Raw genomic sequence first — 24,786 nt, 5'->3', positions numbered from 1 at the left:
CGTACAGGTGAATACACACAAAAGGAAGGAGTGCTAGAAGATAACCAAATCAATGACGGGGAGCAGAAGAAGTTAAAGTTGAAGCTGGGCTTTTGTTTGATGATGATGATGATGATGATGATGATGATGATGATGATTTATTTATTTATTTTATGTATGAGTGCTGTATCTGCATTTACACATGCATGCCAGAAGATGGCACCAGATCTCAGTATATAGACGGTCGTGAGCCACCACATGTGCTTGCTGGTTATTGAACTCAGGTCCTCTGGAAGAGCAGAGACTGCTCTTAACCCTAAGCCATCTCTCCAGCCCTATTCTCATAAAGTTTAGAGAAAATAATGTATCTAGTGCCTAAATATTTTGAATTCTATTTGTTAGCTAAACCTGTCTCCTATTCCTAGCTTGCGAAGGGTGGTTTTGCCAGCTGTAGGGGCACACACCTATAATTGCAGTGCTTGGAGCAGAGAGACAGAGGAATCAGGGGTACAAGGTCTTCTTCAGCTCCATGGCAAGTTTTAGGCCAGCCTGGACTAATGGAACTCTGCTGAGAAGCAGAAGGGTTTTATTTTGTTAAGCAAATGGCGAAAAGCAGTTTGGTACAGACTATCATATCTTGGTTTGATTAATAAACTAGGTACTGTAGGTGGGTTCATAAAATTATGGCAAAAACATAAATTGAGAGAGTAGATGGACTTTTTCCTTAGTGTAATTTAAAGAATTTATGAAGGTATATGGATTCTGGACTCACAGTTCCATCTTTGCCTTCGGTTCTTTTACCTCTGAGGTAGTTATAAGGATTGGTGACAAAATCCATGCACTTCTTAGAGCAAAAGGACTTATAGCTTTTAAACATCAATATAGTTTTTCTAGGTATTAACCAGATTATCCTGGAACGGTAGGTAGGAAAATACCCTAAGCAATATGATGTTGTAAAATAATATTATCTATTAATAATACAACTTTATTTGTTCTATTCCAATAGAAATTAAATATCTCCAGTAATTTATTTCCATGTAATACAAAGTTATTTTTTTAGAGAACAAGTGTATATTAAATATTTATATTAATAGCGCCTCGAATAGGTGTTAGGGATCAAGAACTTCATAAATTGAAAGTGATTATCTCATAGAATCAGTAATCAAGTGAGTGAGGGGAAGAATATCATTCTAGATTTTCTGGTGTTTTCTAAGAATCTAAAAATAAATAAACTGTGGCCAGGCATGGTGAAACATTCTTTTAATCTCAGCAGTCAGGAGGCAGAGGCAGGCAGATTTCTGTGAGTTTGAGGCCAGCTGGGTTTACAGAACAAGTTCCGGGCCAGCCAGAGCTACATAGTGAAACCCTATGAAAAAAAACAAAACAAGTTCTGAAGTTTGAGCTGGACAGCCAGACCATCTAGTACCATAGCAGATTGTAGCACTCAGAGTCTGTCCAGGGTGCTGGCTAAATGTGCTTTGTTCATGTTCATTCTCTCGGTCTCACAGAATCTTGGAGAGTGGGTATTAATTTTTCATCCTGACCAGACCAGGAATCTGACATTCAGAGAAGTCAAAGATGGCAAAAGTTACACAGCTTAAGAGTGTCTTATCTCGAAAGCTAGGTAGGTTTTTTCCTTTCCTTCTGTTTCCCTAGCCATGTGTCATCATTCAGACTAGCATTGTGAAGTACTACTTTAGCAACATTAAGAAAAGAGAAATTAGGCCGGGCGTGGTGGCGCACGCCTTTAATCCCAGCACTCAGGAGGCAGAGGCAGGCGATCACTGTGAGTTCGAGACCAACTGGTCTATAAAAGTGAATCCAGGACAGCCAAGGCTACACAGAGAGACCCTGTCTCAAAAAACCAAAAAAAAAAAAAAAAAAAAAAAAAAAGAGAGAGAAATTAATTTTTCCACAAATAGCAGAATGAGTTATGAAAGTCATAAAGTGACAACTTAAGGAGAAGAGGAAGGAACACATATGGCCTGTGTAGATAGGTCAGTGGGTAAGAGCGCTTGCCTTACAAGCATGAGGACCTGAGTCTGGTTTCCCTGCAGCTGTGTAAAGGCCAGGCACGGCTGGTTGCTGGTGCTTGTTACCTAGCCTTGGGGAGGCAGAGACAGGTGGAACCCGGAAGCTTTCTAGTCAGCTAGCCTAGCCTAAAGGGCAAGCTTCCACTTTAGTGAAAGACACTGTCTCTGGGCAGTAAATTGGAGAGTGATAGAGAAAGACACCAGAAGCCTTCCTTTGATCTCTGCGCATACTTGCACAATCAGTTGAATGCAACACACACACACACACACACACACACACACACGCGCGCGCGCGCGCACACACACACACACACACACACGCATACATGGTATATGTAATTTATGGAATTATAAAGTTGTAAAAAAGCATTGCCTGGAAGTAACAATAGTAAAAGTAAAGTAAATTTATCAGAAGATGAAAAAAATACATGTGAATATAGAAAGTTAGTAGGAAATTGTGAGAAGCTACTTAATACAGCATGGGGCTTACATCAGCTCTTTCTAAGTAGATAATTATTATGGTCTTCTTCTTGGTTAAGTAGAATAAGAAATAATTGTGCTGATGCATTAGTCTGACTTTTATCACTGTGACCAAGTATTTGAGGGAAACAGTTCATGATTTCAGAAGGCTTAGACCATGGCAGGCTGGCTCCATTACGTCAAGCCTGAGGCAGGACCCTGTGGAGAAGGAGGCTTTCATACCATGGTAGATTGGAAGCAGAACATGAAGACCCAAAGGACCAGGTGTAGTGTTCAAAGGCTCTGACTTAGTGATGTACTTTCTCCAGTTAGGCCCCATCTCTTAAAGGTTGTTCCAGCTCTCAAAATTGCCCTGCCATCTGGGGATAGACATTCAGTGCGTGAGCCTAGGGGACGCATTTAAACCACAACAGCTAGGCTTCAGGAAAGTCATGTAGTAGTTTGTTTCTGTATGTCTGTAGAGTTTACCTTGCCTTTTTGGAATTACAGAGCAGGAAAAGAATAGACTATGTCTTAGGGGGTTGGGGATTTATCTCAGTAAGTGCAAGGCTCTGGGTTCGGTCCTCAGCTCTGGGAGAAAAAAAAAAAAAAGAATGTGTCTGATTTACTTTTCTGTTGCTGGAATAAATCACTGTGACTAAGGCAACTTATAGAAGAAAAAAAATATTTGACTTATGGTTCCAGAGGGTAAGAGTCCAAGATGTCTGAGTGGAAGCAGCAGGAGACAGGTGGCTGGAGCAGGGGCTGAGAGCACACACCTCAAACGGCAGACAGGAAGCAGAGGATGTAAACTCAAGTGGCACAAGTCTGTAAGCTCTTAAAGCCATTCCCAGTGATATACTTCCTCCAGCAAGACTGCAACTGCTAAACCTCCCCAGACAGGGCCAACTGAGGACCAGATGTCAAGACTGTTGGGGAAGCGTATCGTTCATACATACATCAGTGTGGATACCAAGTGTCTTAGGGTTTCTATTGCTGTGACGAAACACCATGACCATAAGCAACTTGGGGGAGAAAGGGGTTCTTTCACTTCCACTTCCACTTCCACTTCCACGTCACAGTTCATCATCCAGGGAACTCAGGACGGGAGTTCAAAACCTGGAGACAGGACATAGAGGCCATGGAAGGATGCTGCTTGCCTGCTTGCTCCTCATGGCTTGCTCTGCCTGCTTTCTTATAGTGCCAAGGACCACCAGCCTAGGGGGGGTACCACAAACAATGAGCTGGGCTCTTCACATCTATCACCAATCCAGTATAACTCCAAATAGATGAATTTTTAATTCGTTTATTGGTAGCTTGACTAGACAGAACATAGAGCCACAGTGAGGTAGCACCAGGCTGCATATGAAAAGCTCTGCATCTCCTGTTTCCTTTTCTGTATAGACTGTCAATTCTAAGAGTTTGTGTGAGCCTCTGTGCCTGCGGAGGAGTGGGGGTGGTGTGTGTGTGGTGGGGGTGCCTTGTTAGATCTGTCAGCAGCTGTTTGCTGCCAAACCTGATAACCTGAGTTTGACCCCCAGAACTCACATAGTGGAGAGAATGACCCCTACAAATTGTTCTCTGACCACCACACTTGCACTGTGGCATGCACATGCCCTCTCCCCCAATAAAGTAAAAACAAGTAAATGTATATATAAAAAAGGAAAGGGCACAAAGATTTGTGCTAGCACTCATTTATTCTGTATGGTGACCATAGAGCTTACAGATTGGCTGAGTTCGTGCAGTGGGACAAATACACATTAAGCGGTTTGAGTTGAGTGTATTTTCTGGAAGTCATCCCAGTTGACAGAAATGCTGTTAACGGTGTCAGTTAAGAGGGCTACACGTTAGGTTTATTTTGTAATAAGCTTTCACTTCTAGTTAATTTGTCATACTATCTTTTCATCAAGGTTCATATAAGGCATTCATAATCTCATCACTTATATTAAAAAATAGCTTGGTGACACATATAATATCAAAGTGGCATATTGAAACATGATCTAGGTTAATTTTTAATATGATTCTAGACAGATTTCCTTCTCAGACATTTGAATTTGTAGATACTTGAAAAACTGAACTTTGGTAAACATAGTTATAAAATATCACATATTCTGTATGTGTCTAAAATGACAAACAGCCAGTTTTTTATTTTATGCATGTATTGTTCCTAAATTTTATTTATGAATTCATACAAAATATTTTACATGCATTTTAAACCTTATCTTTCTCCTTCTCTTCATCCTGGTTAGTCAAGAAGTCATGTAATTTATAACTCTACTGTTAACAACTACAAGTAAAGAGTCTTGTAGATTATTCATCATCACCAAATTAATTTCATTCATTCATTTATTTATTCATTTTTGTTGTTTTGAGACAGCACCTCACTGTGTAGCTCTACTTGTCTGGGAATTCACTATGGAGGCCAGGCTGGCCTTGAACCTACACAGATCTGCCTGCCTTCACCTCCAAAGTCCTGAGCTTAAAGGTGAGCACCACTATGTCCAACAGGAAGAGGCACTGTAGAACTTACAAGGTCTTGCTCTTGTTGCTTTCAGTGGTTAAAACTCCTCCAGCAAGACTCTCAGTGTTTTGATTTTGATTCCCTCCTGGAGGAACTACTCAAAATTGGCAGCATTTGTGATTGCCATCTAAGGGATGGGTGTAGACGGAGGTAAACTTCAAAACCTCCTTCTTCCTTCTTTCCTTCCTTCCTTCCTTCCTTTAAAAAATTTTTTTTTTTTATTTACAGAGTTTCTCTGTGTAGCTCTGGCTACTGGCTGTCCTGTACACCAGGGTGACCTCAAACTCAGAGATCGCCTGCTAACTGAGTGTCGAGATTAAAGGCGTGTACCACTATTGTGTAGCTGCCACAAGCTTTTTCACAGATGCCATGGCAGCAGAAAGACTTATTATATGTATTTTATTTGAGTTAGTATTTTATAATAAATTAAAGTATATTGAAGGGTGGGTGAAGATACCTCATTGGGTAAGAACACTTGTCCTGCAAGTCTGACATCCCAAATTCAATCTCTGGACCCAATGGTAGGAAGAGAAGACAGGCTCCTGAAGGCTATCCTCTGCCTCCACACACACATCACACTCACACACAGTGATGATAGTGACAAGTAACACACTGAAATTATAAACCACAGTAAAGAACTAGATAACAGTATACTTAAATGATTATGCTATATTTTGTGAAAAAGTTCTGCAAAGATGTTAAATATTTGGCTGGAAATATAGCTGGGTTGGTAGGTACAGTGTCTGCTAACATGTGGAAGGAAGCCTGGGTTTGCTCTCTAGCACTATATAAACGAAGCAACATGGTGTCCCCATGTAATCCCACCAGTTAGGGACGTGAAGGCAGAGGCAGGAAAGTTAGAAGTTAAAGTTCATCTTTATCTATATAGTGAATTCCAGACCATCCTGGGTTATATAAGACCAGTCTCAAAGCAAGAAAATAAAAATCATCATCACCACAAATAATTATCTAAATTGGAAGTTGAAACTAAAATATTTATTTTGAGATGAAATGAAGAGCGTTTCATATGTGTACGTCTCCACATGTGTCGGGGTCAAGCACATGCCTAGGAAGGCAGAGGTCCATTTTGGGTGTTTTTCCAATTGCTTTCCACATTATTTTTTGAGACACTGTCTGACTGAGTCCAGAGATTACCAGTTCGGTAACACCAGCTAGCCAGAAGCCCCAGGGCTCTTCTTAGCAATGGAATTACAGGCAGTAATTCCTTTTTAATACAGAGTCTCACTATGTAACTCTGGCTGGCCTGTAACTCACTATATAGACCAGGCTGGCCTTGGACGTATAGAAATCTGCTTGCCTCAGCCTCTTGAATACCTGAACTACTTATTCACTGATGCTTTTTTTTTTTTCCCTAAATGTGGATACTGAAGATCTGAATCGGGTTTATGTGGAACACACTTTGCTATCTCCTCAGCCCACTTGATGTGTGTGTGTGTGTGTCTGTGGGTGTATTGTGTATATATGTTCATGTATGTATGTGTACATGTGTGTGTAAAGTCATGCATGCATATGGAGGCAAGAGGGCAGTGTCAAGTGTCTTCCTCATTCACTTGTGAGACAGGATCTGAACCTGTAGCTCACCAGCGCAGCTCAGCTGCCAGGCCACCAGCTCCATCTCTGTTTCCCCAGTCCCTAATGAGAGAACAGATGTAAACCGCCATTTCTGGCTCTTTATGTGGGGGCTGGGGCTTAGAACTCAGGTCCTTACATTTGTGTGACATGCACTTTATCAGCTGAGACCACACTTGTTGTTTTTAGAAAAGAAAAGAAAGCAGGGGCCCAGGTGGTGGTGGCACACATCTGTAATCCCAGCACGGGAAGTGGAGGCAGGAGCATCTCAGAGCTGGAGGCCAGCTTAGTCTACAGAGTGAGTTTCAGACCAGCTTGGGCTACACAGAGAAATCATCTTTCAAAACAAAACAAAACAAAAACCCAACAAACAAACAAACAAAGTTAAGAGCCGGGCGTGGTGGCGCACGCCTTTAATCCCAGCACTCGGGAGGCAGAGGCAGGTGGATCGCTGTGAGTTCGAAGCCAGCCTGGTCTACAAAGGGAGTCCAGGACAGCCAAGGCTACACAGAGAAACCCTGTCTCAAAAAAACTAAAACCAAAACCAAAAAACCAAAAAACCCAAAGTTAAGTATAATCTTTTGCACCTCTACATATCCTCAGGCCATCTTGATAGACACGGCCACTTTAAAAAAACAAAACAAAACAGGGTTTCTTTGTATAGCTCTGGATGTCCTGGACTTGCTTTGTAGACCAGGCTGGCCTCGAACTCACAGCGATCCCCCTGCCTCTGCCTTCCAAGTGCTGGAATTAAAGGTGTGCGCCACCGGCACCTGGCCCCACTTTAAAATATTAATAAATGTTTTTTTCAGAGCATAAAAATTGAGCATAAAATATATTTTACAAATGCTATTTTCCCCATAGTTTTTTTACTAACAACTTTCATTAATGTAGTACATTTCAGTATCAAGGCATTGTGTTTTGCTAAACTATTATGAAGGAAATATGTAGGGCTATAGTTTACATTACTGTTTACTTTGTACTTTACTAAATGTGTATTTTGTATTCTGTTACAATATCATCCAAAGAAGTTATACATCCTAAAAATCCCCTGTGTTCCTCCTACTCGTTCATCTGTCAGAGCTCCTTGACCTTGTCACTGGTCTTATTATTGCTTCTATAAGTTTAATTTTTACAGAATATGTTGTAGTTGGACTCACACAGTATCTTGTTAGTTCTAGCTCTCTTCTTTTACCTAGAAATATGCACTAACAGACTGGATATAGTTCAGTGGTATTGCACTTGCCTCACTTCTGCAAGACCGTGGCTCAGTTGCATCATCCAGGCTTTATCATGTCTTTTCATGGCTTAATAGAAAATTTCTTTTTATTGCTGAGTAAGGTTCTATTGCACGAGTACACTATAATTTACTTGTCCATTTAAGTTATCAGTTAAAGAATAACTTGGTTGCCTAATTTTGGGGACAGTTACAATTACATTTTGGGTTTGTTGTTACTGTTTTGTTGCTTTGTTGTTGATTTGGATTTTGCTGTCCGGCGGATCAAATCAGGACTTCTGTTTTATGCTTGAGGATTTGAGCAGTGACTAAAGAACAGCCTTCATCAGATCTGCGCCAGCAGAACGTTAAGGCAGATTATGTTTTGGTTTGTACCATCAGCCTTCCGTATTCTTAAGACTCACTTTGACCTCTAATGTTAAAGCAAGGTCACTGGTTGTTACTTAAAAAGCAAAGAGTAGCAAATTGTTATATTAAAGTTGGTTGATGCTAAGGTCGTTGTGAAGATCAAAAGAGGTCAGTTCTCTATCTATTGTGTGTGCATATGATGTGTGTATGTGTGCAGGTTTTAGGCCTTGTGTATAGAGATTAGAGGACACTTTTGTAGAGTCCTCTCCTTACACTTTCTACCTTTATATGGATTCTGGGGGGTTAAACTCAGATTATCAATCATGTTTAGCAAGCACCATTATCCACTAAGCCATTTCACCAGCTCATAGATCAGTATTTCTTTTTTTTTTTTAATATTTTTTAATTAATTTGTTCATATTACATCTTGATTGTTAGCCCTTCCCCTGTTTCCTCCCATTCTTCCCTCCCTCCCACTTCCCCCCTTCTCCCCTCCCCTATGTCTGTGATTGAGGGAGACCTCCTCCCCCTATATATGCTCTAAGAATATCGAGTCTCTTCTTGGTAACTTGCTATCCTTCCCCTGAGTGCCGCCAGGCCTCCCCATCCAGGGGACGTGGTCAGAAAAGGGGCACCAGAGTTCGTGTGAGAGTCAGATCTCACTTTCCACTCAATGGTGGAGAATATCATGTTCGTTGGCTAGGTCTTGGTAGGGGTTCAAAGTTTACTGCCTTTTTCTTCTTGGCTGGTGCCTTAGTTTGAGGAGGACCCCAGGACCCAGATCTGCCTGTCATAAAGTTCTTCTTGTAGGTTTCCAGGACCCTGTGGGTCCTACTATTTCCCCATTCTTCCATGCTACTCTCGCCTAAAGTCTCAATAGGATGTCCTCTCCTCTGACCCACTTTCTTGGTAAGTAAAGTTTTTCATGGGACGTATCCCTTGGACTAGTGTTTTGATATAAGTGAGCAAAAAGAGACAAATGGTATATACTCACTTAGATCAGTATTTCTTAAAATTAGAAATACACTAGTTGACAACATAGATTAGCTATTCAGCTTTGGACTTTATTTAGAAATAATGTGATCCAGGTTTAGAATAATGTTATATCCCCTTACTTGCTGCTTTATTTTAGGCAAGGTGGTTTGTTCATGTGTCGAATGGAGGGGATAATACTTGCACATTTACATATGGCTAAGATTTATGGATCCACTTGGTGGCTCACAGCTGTTAGCTGCAGTTCCCAGGAATCCAGTGCCCTCTTCTGGTCTCCATGGGTACCTGCACGCACAAGGGACATACACAGTACATAGTCTTTCTCTTGGGTTGGCTCCACTCAGTTCCTATATCTTTGCTCACCAACATTCGGAAATCAGATATCCTAGGTTTTCCATTGCAAGGTAGACTTCGACTTCTTAGCTTCACATACCGCTCACTCAAGAGCCCAATGCAGAACCTGACCATAGTGTACATTGCCTGGCTTAGTTGACTTTTTTTTTTTTTTTTTTGGCTCTTTACTATAAGCTGTCTTAATCCTGTAACTTTAGCATTCTGCATGTTTTCCAAACTATCATCATGGCAATGATACTAAGTCCTGCTGTGTACTTGAGACAAGCATGGCTCTCGCTGACCACTGATGTGGTGACCTCTCTGCGCTTTTACAGCTGAGCCTAGAAAAATGCCTCCCGTTCAGCAATAAAGCCTAGAAGCTCCATATTTTCTTTCTTTCCTTCCTTCCTTCCTTCCTCCCTTCCTCCCTTCCTTCTTTCTTATTTCTTTATTTTTTGAAGCTCCATATTTTCCAACACTCTCCTTTCAAATTAATAGTTTTCAAATGAGCTTTAAGTTTTATACATGGAGCCTTTCTTGGGTATAGTCTCTTCCTCAAGCAGCCATTTCTAATGTCCCAGTGCAACATTTGAGACTTTTTGTGCTACTCTCTTTAACAGCTACACCAGCTTTGTTTACACCTGCCCTTCTGCTCTGTCAGAAGCATTAACTACAACCACACCCTTTCATCACTGAGATGCACATTAAAAAAAAAATATTTTCTGCTCCAGTTTCTATTCTCTCTCACTTTTAAGTCTGGCTAAATTAAGTGGTGAGTTATAACTATGCCACAGCCAGAATATTATGCTATTTTGTAACTTCTTATTCAGACAAATCAGTCCATTGCTTTGTAGCTCAGCCTTACCAGATTTTGAGGGCATGAGTAGAATGTACCCAGATACTTTTCCAAAATGAAGTGTGAATGGACTTTACCCGATTTCTGATAGAGACCTTATTCCTTCTGAAACTTCAAGGTCACAGCCTTTATTGTCTGCATTTTTAATTTAAAAAATTTTATTGGTGAGTATGTGTATGCATATGTGTTTTGTAAATGTGTGTGTTCAGATGCCGTCTTCTGTATGTGCACATACAGAGGCCTAAGGTTGATGTTATGTGTTGTCCTCTGTTGCTTTTTCTAATAAATTAATTAATTTAGTGTGTTATGTGTGCATGTGCATTTTGCATATTCACAAGTGTGTGTGTGTGTGTGTGTGTGTGTGTGTGTGTGTGCAGGAACACTTGTGTGCATATATCTATAGAGGCTTGAGATAGACATCAAGTATCTTTCTTGGTTACTCTCTACCATTTGAAAAAACATATTACACATTTATTTGTTGGAAGGGGGACATGCAATCCATGGTGTACATTTGGAGATCAAAGGACAACTTATAGTGTCTGTTCCTTCTGTTCATCATGTGGGTTCTGGGGACTCAAACTCAGGTTGCCAGGGTTGGTGGCAAGTGCCTTTGCCCATTGAGCCATCTCTACTAGCCCTGTTGAGGGGGTGTCTCAAACCTAGAGCCTGACATTTTGGCTAGCCTTGCTTGCTAGGTTATGAGAGAGAGAGAGAGAGAGAGAGAGAGAGAGAGAGAGAGAGAGAGAGAGAGAGAGAGACAGAGACAGAGACAGAGACAGAGACAGAGACAGAGACAGAGACAGAGACAGAGACAGACAGAGACAGACAGAGAGACAGAGACAGAGACAGAGACAGAGACAGAGACAGACAGAGACAGACAGAGAGACAGAGACAGACAGAGAGAGAGATCCTGTTTCTGCCTCTCACACTGGGATTACAAGTGAGCTGCCATGCCCATCTAGATTTTATATGGGTTCTGGGATCCAAACTCTGATCATACGTGTTTATGTAGCAAGCACTTTAACTGCTGAACCCTCTCTCTAGCCCCACTTTCTGCATCTTTATCAGCATCCAGTCTCCCAGACTCCAGCCAGAATAACCCATTAAGCTTTGCTTACAGCCTTCTAGGTGTACCTAGCTTGCAGCTCCATACTCCTCCACAATCCTCCTGCAAAGTTCCAACGGCCCACGGACCACACTGTCAGGTTTGTGATAGCAGCAGAGCTGATTGTGGTACCATTTTTCTGTATTTCTTACTCTCATCCTTTGCCAGAATACCTGAAGAAGGGAGTGTTACCAGTGAAGCTGTTAAAGTCACAACTGGGGCCCTGGTAAACTAGGTTCAGCCACTCTTCTTCATAGGTCAATGAAAACAGACAAGAAAGAGTTACAAAGCAAGAAAGGAGATTTATTCAACATGGCTGCATTGAGAAGAGGAACAAAGAGATCCAGTGACAGTTTTCCCAGCCCCCAAAAGCCCGGCTTTTAGGTCCTGCCGTGAGGTTTGGATTTAAATAGAAGGCAAGAGTTAGCACAACTAAGGAGTCTAGGTCAGTCTGTAGCCCAACCAATCATTGACCCGCCTTTGTCTCTACTTTCATCTGTAAGGTGACAAGTTGTCAGAATTATGTAAAATCTTTTCTTAGACGACATGTTCTTCCTCTGAGATTCCTGGAAAAATTCTCAATTTCTTGGGGACTAATTTTTTTCAGTAATTTAGTGAAAAGCAGGGGCAGACAGGTGTCTCTTTTAGAATAGCTTCCTTCTTGGCAGGATGCTTACAGAAAAAAGGATTTGTTCTGGCTCTGATCAGGGAATGCAGTGTGTCAGTAACAGGGAAGGCATAGTGGTGGGAGCCACTCACATCTGTAACAGCAGGAACATCAGCCTGCTTACAGTGAGTGGCAGTGGGAAAGTAAAGAGCTTGGACCAAAACTGGGACTTTGAACATGGCCTGACTGTCCTGTCATATCTGCAGTCCCATGTCCACCACCATCGCCAATTGGGAACCAACGATTTAAATACATAGCCAAGGGGGTGTACGTCATATCTAAGTCAAAGCTTTGGTCTTGGGCCTCTCTTACAAAGGTAGCAATTATATTCCCAGGGATGGTTACCTAACCACCCCAGAGGTTCTGTCTCATTGTACCATCACTTTGGGTGTTAGGATTTTAACATGTGCTTTGAAGAGACACAGTTTTTAAGACCTGTCTGCTACCTAAGTATTATCTGTAAATGAATGTCTTCACAGACTTTTTTTTTTAGGTGAAGTGAGCCAAACAACATATGTAAAGTGCCTGATATTTTTATAGTCTGCTGTGAACTTTAATATGTCACCTAACCATCTGTGGTGGTTAATTTTAATTGTAACTATCTATGCTTGAGGCATGCCTAGGAAATACGAAAAGAACACTTCTAGGTATAAACTTGAGGGCATTTCCAGAAAGGATTAACAAGTGGGAGAAAGACACCCTTCCCAGTATGGTTGGCATTGTTTCCTAGGGTGGTAGGCTGATATAAAAAGGGGGCAAGGAGAAATCCAGCAACTCAGTTACTCTCCCTGTTTCTACTTCCTGGTCACCATGATATTGACACATGTCCTCCAATCTCATTGGTCCAAACCTCTGAAACCCAGCCAAAATAATCTTTCTTTCCTTAAATTATCTTTCTCAGTTACTTTATAACAGTGATGTAAATTTAACAAACATACTATTAAGACCCAGTTTTTTAGTTGGATGTTGTAGCCCAAGCCTTTAGTCCCAGCAGAGACAGGCAGATCTCCGTGAGTTCAAAGCTAGCCTGGTCTACAGAGTGAGTACTGGACAGCTAAGTCTAAACAGAGAAACCCTGTCATGAACACACTGCCCCCCAAAAGACCCAGTTTTTTAGCTGGACATCATGGTTCATGTCCATACTTGTAGTCTCAGCAGTTAGGGTGTTGAGGCAGGAGGATTGCTATAACTTCAAGTCCAGCCTTGGTTACAGAGTGAAACTGTCACCTAATTAATTAATTAATTAATTAAAAACCCCAAACCCAAAAACAAAATTAGAAGCAAAACCCTTAGTTTCTTCTTGGATTAAGATCTTGATTTGAAAATGCAAAGTCTTTTGGAAACTTAATTAGTAATCATAATAGCTTAAGTATGTCAGTTTTACCTAGTGGGAAGAAAGCTGCTATAGCTAATGTTAACTTTGGTACGACTCTTTGCCTCTTGGTTCAACTTTATGAGGCATAAGATAGTTTCAGGCTATGAAAACTAGGGTAGAGTTTATTTTATTGGGAACAGCTTTCTTCCTCTACAAGGCTATGTGGTAAGTGATTGAGGCATCTTAGAGAAATCTTCACGGGAGCCTGAGGAATTGTTGCATGGTGTGGAAAGAGAGAGGAAGGGAGGCTCCAGCTAAGTTGGCATGTCTGACTTTGTGATGCTCTGGCGTCCTATAGCTAGAGCTGTGGTGATTGGAAAATAGAACTTAAAACCTAGAACTTGCTGTCTTTGATCTTTCCTCCTCTTATACATAGCTCCTCCCAAAACAGACAGTGCAGCGCTCTCTCGAGTACTGGTATTATGAGACATTTGCCTAAGGGTAACTAAAGTCTTGGTTCATTTTTTTTTCCTTGCTTTATATTTTCTGTGTGACCATGGCCAGCATTTTTATTTTCATCGAGCTTTATTGACTTCCTTATTGTTGACAGACTTGTAAATCCCACTCTTGGTTTTGAATTTCAGCTTCCTGAACTACCTTTAAAAAAAAATTTTTTTTTTTTTTTTAAATTCTGTAGTGTGGTACTTAATGTGGTTCACTCTTAATCAGTATCAGTCAATATTAGTTCACTTGTTTGTTCTGTGATCCTGGTAGCTCAGTATATTTTCTTTCCTCCCAGGTTTTCTGTGCTTCCTGCTGTGGCCTGAAGTGCAAGCTGCTGTACATGGACAGGAAGGAAGCTAGAGTGTGTGTAATCTGTCACTCAGTGCTAGTGAACGGTAAGTATTGATGAAGCCCCTGGGCAGAATTAAGAGACCTCCTATGAAACGTCCCTGGCCTCCCCTGCCGTTTGAAAACCATTTGTTCATCTTCTCAAATGCCGTAACTGTAAATGAAAACCCTGAGCTTAATTCCCATGTTCTGAGAGTAGGTTAGCATTTCAGGTTTCCATGTCATATATTTAATAAGTGAATACTAAAGCTAGGTAAGTTCTGCGGGAAGAACGAAGTCCTTTGAGAAAATGGTGGTTGTACAGCTCTGCGTGTCCCTGTCAGACGATTGGAGAGGTGTGGTTTGGGGTGCTGTTGACTTCACTGGGCCAATGTTCTCCTTGCCAGAACTTACATTCTTAACAATACCTTGCTTCGTTCATTTTGTTAGAAATAACCACTTTAGCATCAAGTGTCAAGTAGCAATTTGTACTTTTTTTTTTTTTTGCCAGTAATTTCTGCAAAATATTTTTTACATGGGAAAAGAACGCAGCCAAGAGAAGATAAAACTTAATCATTGCTCATCTTATATGGGACTAGAAATTATTCCATGGACATTTTAGTTAAAGAAAAGAGACAGACAATACCAAAACAAAAACCCTTGAATATTCTTGTGAAGAAGTACAGTAAAACGTACCAGGTGATAGAATTTTCTCTTTGACTGTGTCTTTGTACAGTTGCCAGAACAGTTCCAAGTAGACATAGTGTTGAAGTTGACACTGTTGCTGCTTGTGTCCCTGGAGTCCTGGAGCCCAGAATTTATCTGCTCTTAGGTCCCTCCTGCTCTGTCTGTCTGCATTGCTCGTAGTGATGTTTCCCTGTTGCTGGCTTATTAACCTACTGCATGTCACTTAATCTGATCTGTTCTAATATCCGATGATCTACCTAATTTCCTCCCATTTCTGAATTCTTAAAATTTTGATGAAACGTGAATCATTCTCTTTACTCTTAAGGATCACTGTCTGGATGGTGGTTACTTCATTGAGTTGCTCAATTGCTGGTTTTTATTCCATTGCTTTATTTGTGGACATATGTCTGCAGACAAGAATATACAGCGTAATCACAATACCTAGTACCTCTTTTATTTGATGAGGTCTTCCAACTTGATAGCATTAAAAAAAAACTTGGCATAGCTAAAGATGAAGGAAATGGCAGAGGACTCTATGAAATCACTGACTTTTTATTAAGCCAAGGAGGCCCTTAGCAGGGGATCCTAAGGTAATTACTTCTCGTTGCCAGTGTCTTTCCTCCTGCATGGCTTAGCCTGCTCTCTTTCTGAATATTTAATTTGGTGCTTTTCAGTGTTCCCTCTTTTCCCTTTCTCCTGTTCTCTTCCTCCCCTCTTCCTGCCAGTGCTTTCAAATGAACATAGCTTTTGTTACTAGTCTTAGAGGAAATAAGTATCCAAAATAAATATTCAAAGTCTTTTGGATCATTCTTTGATGTTGAATGAGGATTTTTTTTTTTAAGGTGCTCAAAAATTGGGTGGTTTCTATTCCCGGGCATGTATTACTTGCGCCTCAAAAATAAAACTTAGATGTCTTTGGTTTCTGTAGCTCCATCCATCCTGCTTACTTTCAGAGATAATGTTGATATGTCAGTGTTTAGTTAGTAAAATTACAGGTACACAGACTCTTAATGTATTTGCGATCACACTGGTCGATCACACTCCTATGATATTGGCATATTTTCATGTTCAAGTAGGTCCTGTGCTTTTGCGACACACCAAGGCTGTGCATTGCTTCACTGCTGGATACTTTTATATAGGTGATGACTGCATTAAAACATAAACCATAGAAATAGAGACATAGATGCCTGAGCTTTAGATTTCTGAAGTTTTCAAATGAGGTTTTATTTCAGCTAAAAAGAACCTGAGAATCTAAAAATAAGACTAAGGCAGACATACATCGGAATTATATTTTTGTCCCTGATTTTGATTTTTTAATAGCCTTTAATATAAAGGCTGTCTGAGTTGCAGATCCTTATGCAACTTAGTTGCAGATATGACATTATTTATCTCCCTCTTGAGAAACACATGGTCTCCTTTAAACAAACCAAGCACCCAACCTACAGGCCTAGCCTTTAACTAGCAGTCTGTATCAACAGTTTTGGAGTTACTATTTTTAAATATACCATTTTAGTTTAATCCAGTCAAATAATTTGCCTAGCCAAGTGGTCTCTCTACTTGGATAAAACCGTCTACTCCTGAACACCTTCGCCAGCTGGGAGAGAGACATACTATGAATGTTAATGAGGAGGAGCTGCATTTTTATCCAATATTGTCAAGGTCTTGATGTCCATATTTGCAATCCATTCACATTGATTGTGTCTGTATTTGCTTTAGCTCAAGCCTGGGAGAACATGATGAGTGCCTCAAGCCAGAGCCCTAACCCTAACAATCCTGCTGAATACTGTTCTACTATCCCTCCCTTGCAGCAAGCTCAGGCCTCAGGCGCCCTGAGCTCTCCACCTCCCACTGTGATGGTACCTGTGGGAGTTTTAAAGCACCCTGGAACAGAAGGTAGGGGATCACGTGCTGTTCTCTGCTTTTCTTCACCACGGTCCTCTGATAGGTGCTGATGTGGCTTTACAGCATCACTCTTTAAAACTTGACAGATAAGTCTCTGTGAGTGACTATTAGAGTAGAAGACCAAATGAGAGATGTGTCAAGATTATATGTGGCCAAGTAAAAAATACTGTATTGCTTGATATTTTGGAGGGACCTCTGAAAACATGCCCATTTCCCCTCCAACTTGAGAATGAACTAATTACACTGCTTATACCTGAGAAGAGTTGTAGACTTTAAAACCATCCTGTAAGGTCCTAGATTCATACTTACTTAACTGTTCTCAGTAGGAGTTTGCCAAGTAATGTAAATAAGCCTTCTTCCTGCTGACCAGGCCATTCTGGTATTGCTGTCAGGAATAGACATTGCCACGTTCTCTTTTTGTGAATTAATTTATCCATTAAAAGTATGAAATATTATCTCATATATAGACCTTTAAACTCTGCTTTAATTTTTATTATATCATATGGTAGGTTATAATCTCAACTTTTGGAGGTTGTCACTTCTTTATTATTATGATAGTGTCAGATGGAAGGCACATTGTAAATTTAGAAGAACATGAATAATAAATATATATAACAATTACATATTTTCTTAAAATGACCTTATCAAGATGTTTCCCTTGCTATTTCTGTCTTCATTAGCTTTGTGTCTGTCCACCTGGTAGTGCTCCCTTTTCCTTGTTAAAGTGCTCCTTCCCTTTTGAAGATGAGATCTCCATTGGGATTCTAGTTCTTCCCCGCTCCTCCTCTCTCAGGTCATCCCTTAATAGATGATCCTTGTATTTTTGTGAATTCAGACTTTCTTCAAATCCTATTCTCTTTGCTTCATTTGTCATTTTTGTTGTTCTTCCCTAGTCTCTTTATTTTGACTGTTCCAATTGATTCCAAAACTGGATTTAAGGACATGGTTTCATCAGATGCCACTTCCCAGCTTTCCCCCCCGTACTTTCCCTAAAGTGCAAACTAGCACCAGATCAGTCTTTTCCTCTTCAGTTACATTTAGCCAAAGATCTGGTCTGTTTGGGCCGCAATTCTTACATGTCTGTGCCAACTCTTCCTTTAGTAGTCAGTGTTCTTCAGTATCCTTCAGAGCATCTTTGCTCTTTAGAAGTACCATGTCATTTTGCCAAATATTTATTTTCTGTGGACCTCATATTTTTAGGAAAAAGGGATTTCTTTTGCTAGACTTTTTACCCCCTGATAGAAATCTATTTTCTGGGCACTTAAAACACTTTCCATGATTTCTGTCAGCAATGCAGAACAGACTATGTAACATCGCCGTAGATGTGTCTAAGAATTACTGTATTTTTAAGGCAAAGCATTTTAAACTTTTGCAAATAGAAATAAAGAATAGGGCTGGAGAGATGGCTCAGAGGTTAAGAGCACTGGCTGCTCTTCCAGAGGTCCTGAGTTTAATTCCCAGCAACCACATGGTGGCTCACAACCATCTATGTAGTGATCTGGTGCCCTCATCTGGTGTGCAGGTGTACATGCAGATAGAGCACTCATATACACTAAATAAATAAATCTTTTTAAAAAAGAAATAAAGATCCAGGCGTGGTGGTGCATGCCTTTAATCCCAGCACTTGGGACTCAGAGGCAGGTGGATCACTGTGAGTTCGAGGCCAGCCTGGTCTACAAAGTGAGTCCAGGACAGCCAAGGCTAACACAGAGAGACCCTGTCTCGAAAAACCAAAGAGAGAAAGAAAGAAAGAAAGAATATTTAAAGAACACTTTTTGTTATTTACAACTGCTGTCATTCAGCCACTGTTTTCCTGTATGTAGTTGTAAGATGCTAATAAGTAGGGACTTCTTTGAACCTCTGCAATTGGTGACCTCTTCTTTGCCATTAGAAACACTATCAATGTCACATTGATGCCTGTTTTGTTTTCCTGGTCCCTTAAGTGCCTCAGCCCAGAGAGCAGAGGAGAGTTTGGTTCGCTGACGGGATCTTGCCCAATGGAGAAGTTGCTGATGCAGCTAAATTAACAATGAATGGGACTTCCTCTGCGGGAACTCTGGCTGTGTCGCATGACCCAGTCAAGCCTGTAACCAGTCCTCTGCCAGCAGAGGTAAGGGAACAGGAGGGCAACTGATAGTAGCATGGTACTGTTTCCAGTTTCTTGTTAAGTTGTATGAGTTCTGTGTGAAACCCTGTTTACTTTGGGCCTAACTTAATAAGAGTAAGTGTTCATTTGTGTCTATGTGTAAGTAAAGGAAATATGGCAAAATTAGCTGCTCTCGTTTGTTCTATATTTGAAAGTTTTTTTTTCAAGGGAAAGATTCTCAGATAGGCTCTGGCTGTTACTGTAGGTAGAGGCTAGGGTTAGAAGATGTCACGATCCCTAGACAGATTGGTTTTCAAATCATGTTCCTGGTTCTGTGGTGGCCTCTCAGGAGTATTGTGGGGGAAGGGTAGCGCAACATGAAATAGCCAAGGGATAATTCTGTTTGTTTTTCTTCCATCATCTCTAGTTTAACCTGCTGTTTCCATTTAAAGATTTAAAAAATGATGCCAAAGTTTAAGTAAGTCAGTAAGCCACTTTCTCCTGGATGGAAGGCTCGTACAGTTTACCTTATTATACTAGCTCATACTGTGTTTTCACTTTCATATCTGTGAAGGTCAGTTACAGTTTTAGAACTAGTGGGGTTTATTTATTTGTTGAGGTATAGAAGATTCCAGGACCTTGGAAATTGTAGGCAAAAAAGCTCTGCCATTGAGCTAATATCCAGCCCTTTTAGAATCCTTAGTCTGGAATGGGGGCATACTAAGTTGCCCCGGCTGGTGTTGATCTTTTTCTCAGCCCAGGGATGTCTTGAACTTTCCATTTTCCTGCCTCAGCTTCCTGAATATTTGGGATTACATTCCTGTGCCACCAGTCCTTGATTTTTAATTTTTAATTAGAGGATAAGAGTTTAGATAGAGTTAATGAAATCTTTTAAAGCAGTGTCCAAGTCATAGAAGACTGGAAAGAATACTAAGCCAGGCATAGTGATGCCCACCTTCAATTCCAGCACTTGGGAGGCAGAGTTCAAGACCAGCCCCATCTACGAAGGTCCAGGACATCCAAAGCTGCCCACTAAGGTTATACCTCAAAACAAACAAGCAAACAAAAAGAAGACAGGGGTTTCTCACATACCCCTTTCCTCATACAAAGATGTCACCTGGCATTATCAGTGTCTTTCCCAGAATAAAGCAGTTGGTATACCTGGTGAACCTGCGTCATGATCACCCAGAGACCACAGTTCACATTATGGTTAGATAAAGGTTGTACGTCTAAAGTTTCCAGAAAATTGTTATTGTTTTATATTTATGTTCAGAAATACTTGTTCAGATATTTATCTCTATATTATTTGTGGACTTCATAGTAATTGTAATTGCTTGTTGTTAAGATTAATTTTATGGGCTGGAGAGATGGCTAGGAGGGTAAGAGCACTCGCTGACCGCTCTTCCCGAGGCCCTGAGTTCAATTCCCAGCACCTACATGGCGCCTCATAACCATCTAAAATGAGATCTGGGGCCTTCTTCTGGCCTCATATGCAGGCAGAACACTGTATATATAATAACTACATCTTTAAAAAAAAAATAGATTAACTTTCCTGAGGCTGGGGTTGTAGCATAATTGGTAAAGTGCTTGCCTTGTGTGCATAAAGCCCTGGGTTCAGTTCTTACCACCACAGAAACTAGGCATGGTATTGAATGTGAGTCACGGAGAGTCAGGAAGTCATCCTTCGCTACGGAGTGAGTTTGAGGACAGCCTGGGCTAGAGATCCTATCTCAGACGTGCAAGGGGCCCCTTTGTAACTTTGTAAGTGTGAAGCAGGCCCGGTTTATATAGTGAGTTCCAAGACAGCCAAGGCTATATAGTAAGACCTTGTCTCAAAAAAAATTTTTTTTCAATTTTTGCCCAGATGCTTACTTATATTTTAATTGTACCTTACTAGAGTCTTGCATTCACTCTAATGTTCACACTGGTGATTTGTTTCTCCTAGGCTGATACTTCGCTGTTCTCTGGGAGCATACCTCAGGTTGGAAGCCCTGTTGGAAGTGCAATGAACCTGATTCCTGAAGACGGCCTTCCTCCCATCCTCATCTCCACTGGCGTGAAAGGAGGTATGTGGACGCCAGTGTTCAGACAGAACAGTCGTATGTGCCACACATTGCCTTCTGTTTAAGGAAAGGACAGCGGGTGATCATCATCCGTCTGTCTAACATCATGTACAGCTTCCTCAATGCTGTGGGAACAGCTGCTGCTGCGACTGTTCTAGAGTAGCTGTTTATGATTTGGGTATAATGTCATTTTTAGTCTCTGGAAGGATATTTCAAAGTTCACCAAACCCTCTCAAGAGTTGCTTGGGGTTCTAGAGTTCAGCCCTGTGCACTTAGGATGTTAGCTTTCGTTTGGTTTTTGGTTTTTGGCGTTTTGGGTTTGTTTTTTTTTTTTTTTTTGGTTTCTATGTGCAGCCCTGGCGTCCTGGAACTCTCTCTGTAGACCAGGCTGGCCTCGAGATCACAGAGATCCACCTGCCTCCGCCTTTCAAGTGCTGGAATTAAAGGTGTGCGCCACCACGGCCTGGACAGCTTTCCTTTGAAGTGTGATGGTGCCCTCAGGAGGATACATCAGGAGCACTGAAGCAGCACTTTTGCTTTTAAAAGTATCTGGTAGCGCAGACCATACCCCAACAAACATGTTGCAGGGAATCCTGGTAAAGGAGCCAAGATGTGACACAGCTGAAGAATGCTGAGTTAGCTGGGGCAGCGGCATTTGATACAACCACGTCAGCATCCAGTCAGTTTCTTTCCAGTGATGAATTACTAATAATAGCTTCATTGCTATTCATTTTAGTCTTTTTCCTGATCCTTGCAACCTCATATTCCCTGTCTTTCGTCTTGTACTGCTGCCAGTCACCTTTAAAACACAAACACTACCGCAAATTATTTTTGTTTAGAAATACTTAAAGGTTTGCCAGTATAAATTACTTACTTTGTGCGTATGGGCATTTTGTCTGCTTGTATTTATGTGTAACACCTGCATGCCTGGTTCCCACAGAGGCCAAACACGGCCTCCTGTAAGTGCAGTTATGGACAGCTGTGAGCTGCCTTGTGGATTCTGGGAACTGAACCCAGGTCTTCTGCAAGAGCAGCAAGTGCACTTGAACTCTGAGCCATCTCTGCAGCCTAATTTATCTTAACATGCACAATTCCTAATAACTATCTTTCAGCTCCTCTAATCACTTCATTTCTAATGCCTTATTTATGTTATTTACAGCTCTTTTTTATACTTATATTTTTTTCTTTGCCATGGAATAATGAGCTTTATAGTGGGCAAAACATGCATCCTCTTTGAACTATTTTAAAGTAAACTTTCATATGTTTTTTAAAAAGAGGTACCTGTTTATGAGTTATTGTGGGTATTAAGTCAGATAACATACCTTTATGTTTATAGCAAGAAACTGGCAACACTCGAATTGGCTTGTATTTACTACTTTCCTTTAACACTGTTTGAAAGACGTCTTTGTAGCCAGACTCCTTGAGCCACTGCTTAGCCTTTCAACTGTCTCTCAACCGTATCCTAGGATGCCTGCAGAGACGCACTCTGGCCTTTTCTCTATTCTGTTATCTTCTGTTCCTATATGAACACTTTTCTCATTTGCTCTAGATACACTGTAAGTCTGATTGTTTCACTTAGACCATGGAGTCAGTATGTCTTGTTCATGTTTGCAAATGCTGCTTCTATGAAGCTCATCCTGTGGAAGTTTTGTGAGTCTTTTGTACCATCAAATGCAGCTGTCCCAGCCAGCTCAGTGCTCCTTGGTTGTCTCACACCTTTGCCTGTCTACCAGGGCTCCCTAGGGCATATTTTTGTTAAGATGGTTTCTCTGTAAGTGAAAATTTGAGTTATTTTATTTTACTTTGAGACAGGGTCTCACTGTGGATAGCCTATAACTACTACGTAGACCAGATTGGCTTTGAACTATAGTTCGATTCCCAGCAACCACAAGAAGAATTGTAGTAGCTTAGGTTTTGTTTTGTTATTTGGTTTTTTTGAGACAGGGTCTCTCTGTGTAGCCCTGGCTGTCCTGGACTCACTTTGTAGACCAGGCTGGCCTCGAACTCACAGAGATTCATCTTCCTCTGCCTCCCTGAGGTCTGGGATTACAGGCGTGCCTGTACTGTGCCTAGCCAATAGTTCACTTTATTATTGAAAGAAATCATTTTGCTGGGCTCTATTTCAATATTACAGCCTATTCACTAGAATTGTGCAGTTTTTTATTTTACTGGGATAACTCATTATTAAATTAAAAAATTTAAATCACTTAATGTTTTTCTTTCAGATATATACTATCATTGATAGAAAGGTCAAAAAATCAGTTTTTTTTTAAATAAAAATCAGTTTTTATTTCTTCTGATCAGTGAAAACTGGTATCATTTTGTGTGTGTGTGTGTGTGTGTGTGTGTGTGTGTGTGTGTGTGATACACTTTATAAGAGCAGCACTAAAACTTCAATTTTCATTCCTTTGCTTTATTTTCAAGTTAGAGTCTCAATGATTATTGGTCATGATTTTGACTTTATACTGAGATGAACACCATTAAAAATGGTCAAGTATTACAGTATGTGCTTGCAGAAGTAGAGGAGGGGTACACTGAGTCTTTCAAGTATTAACTTGTCTGTGCTGATAATCTTATGCATGGCTTGCTATTGTTCAGTGATATATGTGGTAGGTTCTCACTATATTTAGAGGAATAATTTCAAGAAACTAGTTACTTATGATACTTATTTATTTATTTATTTATTTATTTATTTATTTAGGTTTTTTGAGACAGTCTCCATCAGATTTTTTTCTCAATTTGTTCCTTTAACTGACCCACTACAATGTTTTTTTCTCTTACAGACTATGCTGTGGAAGAGAGGCCATCACAGATGTCGGTCATGCAGCAACTGGAGGACGGGGGCCCTGACCCACTTGTCTTTGTTTTAAATGCAAATTTGTTGTCGATGGTTAAGATTGTAAATTGTAAGTTAGAATTTTAAAAAATATTTATTTATTATTATGTATACAGGGCTCTGTATGCCTGCATGTACACCTGCATGCCAGAAGAGGACATTAGATCACATTATAGATGGTTGTGAGCCACCACGTGGTTGCTGGGAATTGAACTCAGGATCTCTCCCGCCCTAAGTTAGAATTTTTTAATTAAGAATAATTTAAACACATAAATTTTTTTTTAACTATTTATTTATTATTATGTATACAGAGCTCTGCCTGCATGTACACTTGCAGGCCAGAAGAATATCAGATCACATCATAGATGGTTGTGAGCCACCATGTGGTTGCTGGGAATTGAACTCATGACCTCTGGAAGAGCAGTCAGTGCTCTTAACCGCTGAGCCATCTCTCCAGCCCCTAAACACATAAATTTCATGGCTTTCATACTCTTCATACAAAAGTATTTTAATATATAATCACATTCTACTGGAAACAGTTCTGAAGAAGTTGATTCACATGAAATACACAGCTATGAGGCTAACTGAAATGCTTACCTTTAGTCAGAGATGAGATAGTGAATTCTCCGTGGAGGAAAATCAAATAAATCTTGCAGCGATGTGGGTGAAATTCTTTTTGAAATGGGTATGCTAAGTCATAACTAACAGCCAGAATAATCATAATTGAGCAACAGTTCATAGTAGATCTTAAGATCCAGACGCTTCGCTGGGTGTGGTAGTGCGCACCTTTAATCCCAGCACTCAGGGAGGCAGAGGCAGGGGGATCTTTGTGAGTACATGACTATCCTGGTCTACAACTTCATCTTGATAAATCAACAAACAAAAAACAAAACAAAATAAAACAAAAATCAGAAGCTTTAATCATGCTGCAGGATTTATGTGGAA

The 24,786-nt window shown here is 40.6% G+C and overlaps 1 protein-coding gene across 4 annotated transcripts in view; it reads left to right on the top strand.

The window, feature by feature from the left end:
• The window catches only part of ZFYVE9 (zinc finger FYVE-type containing 9), a 119,398-nt gene that overhangs the window by 49,363 nt on the left and 45,249 nt on the right, over positions 1-24,786 (top strand). For 3 of the 4 annotated variants that reach the window (XM_084784537.1, XM_084784535.1, XM_084784536.1), the window contains 5 exons: positions 14,236-14,335; positions 16,671-16,847; positions 18,800-18,966; positions 20,888-21,008; positions 23,789-23,911. In XM_084784537.1, the coding sequence (XP_084640663.1) occupies positions 14,236-14,335; positions 16,671-16,847; positions 18,800-18,966; positions 20,888-21,008; positions 23,789-23,911 (688 nt within the window). The remainder of the gene's footprint in view (positions 1-14,235; positions 14,336-16,670; positions 16,848-18,799; positions 18,967-20,887; positions 21,009-23,788; positions 23,912-24,786) is intronic. The other variant, XM_084784538.1, reaches the window with a different exon arrangement.

Source organism: Acomys minous (genome assembly GCF_964271855.1).
Source record: "Acomys minous genome assembly, chromosome: 6".
In the NCBI taxonomy this organism is placed as follows: Eukaryota; Metazoa; Chordata; class Mammalia; order Rodentia; family Muridae; genus Acomys; species Acomys minous.
This window is presented reverse-complemented; position numbering and strand designations above follow the sequence as displayed.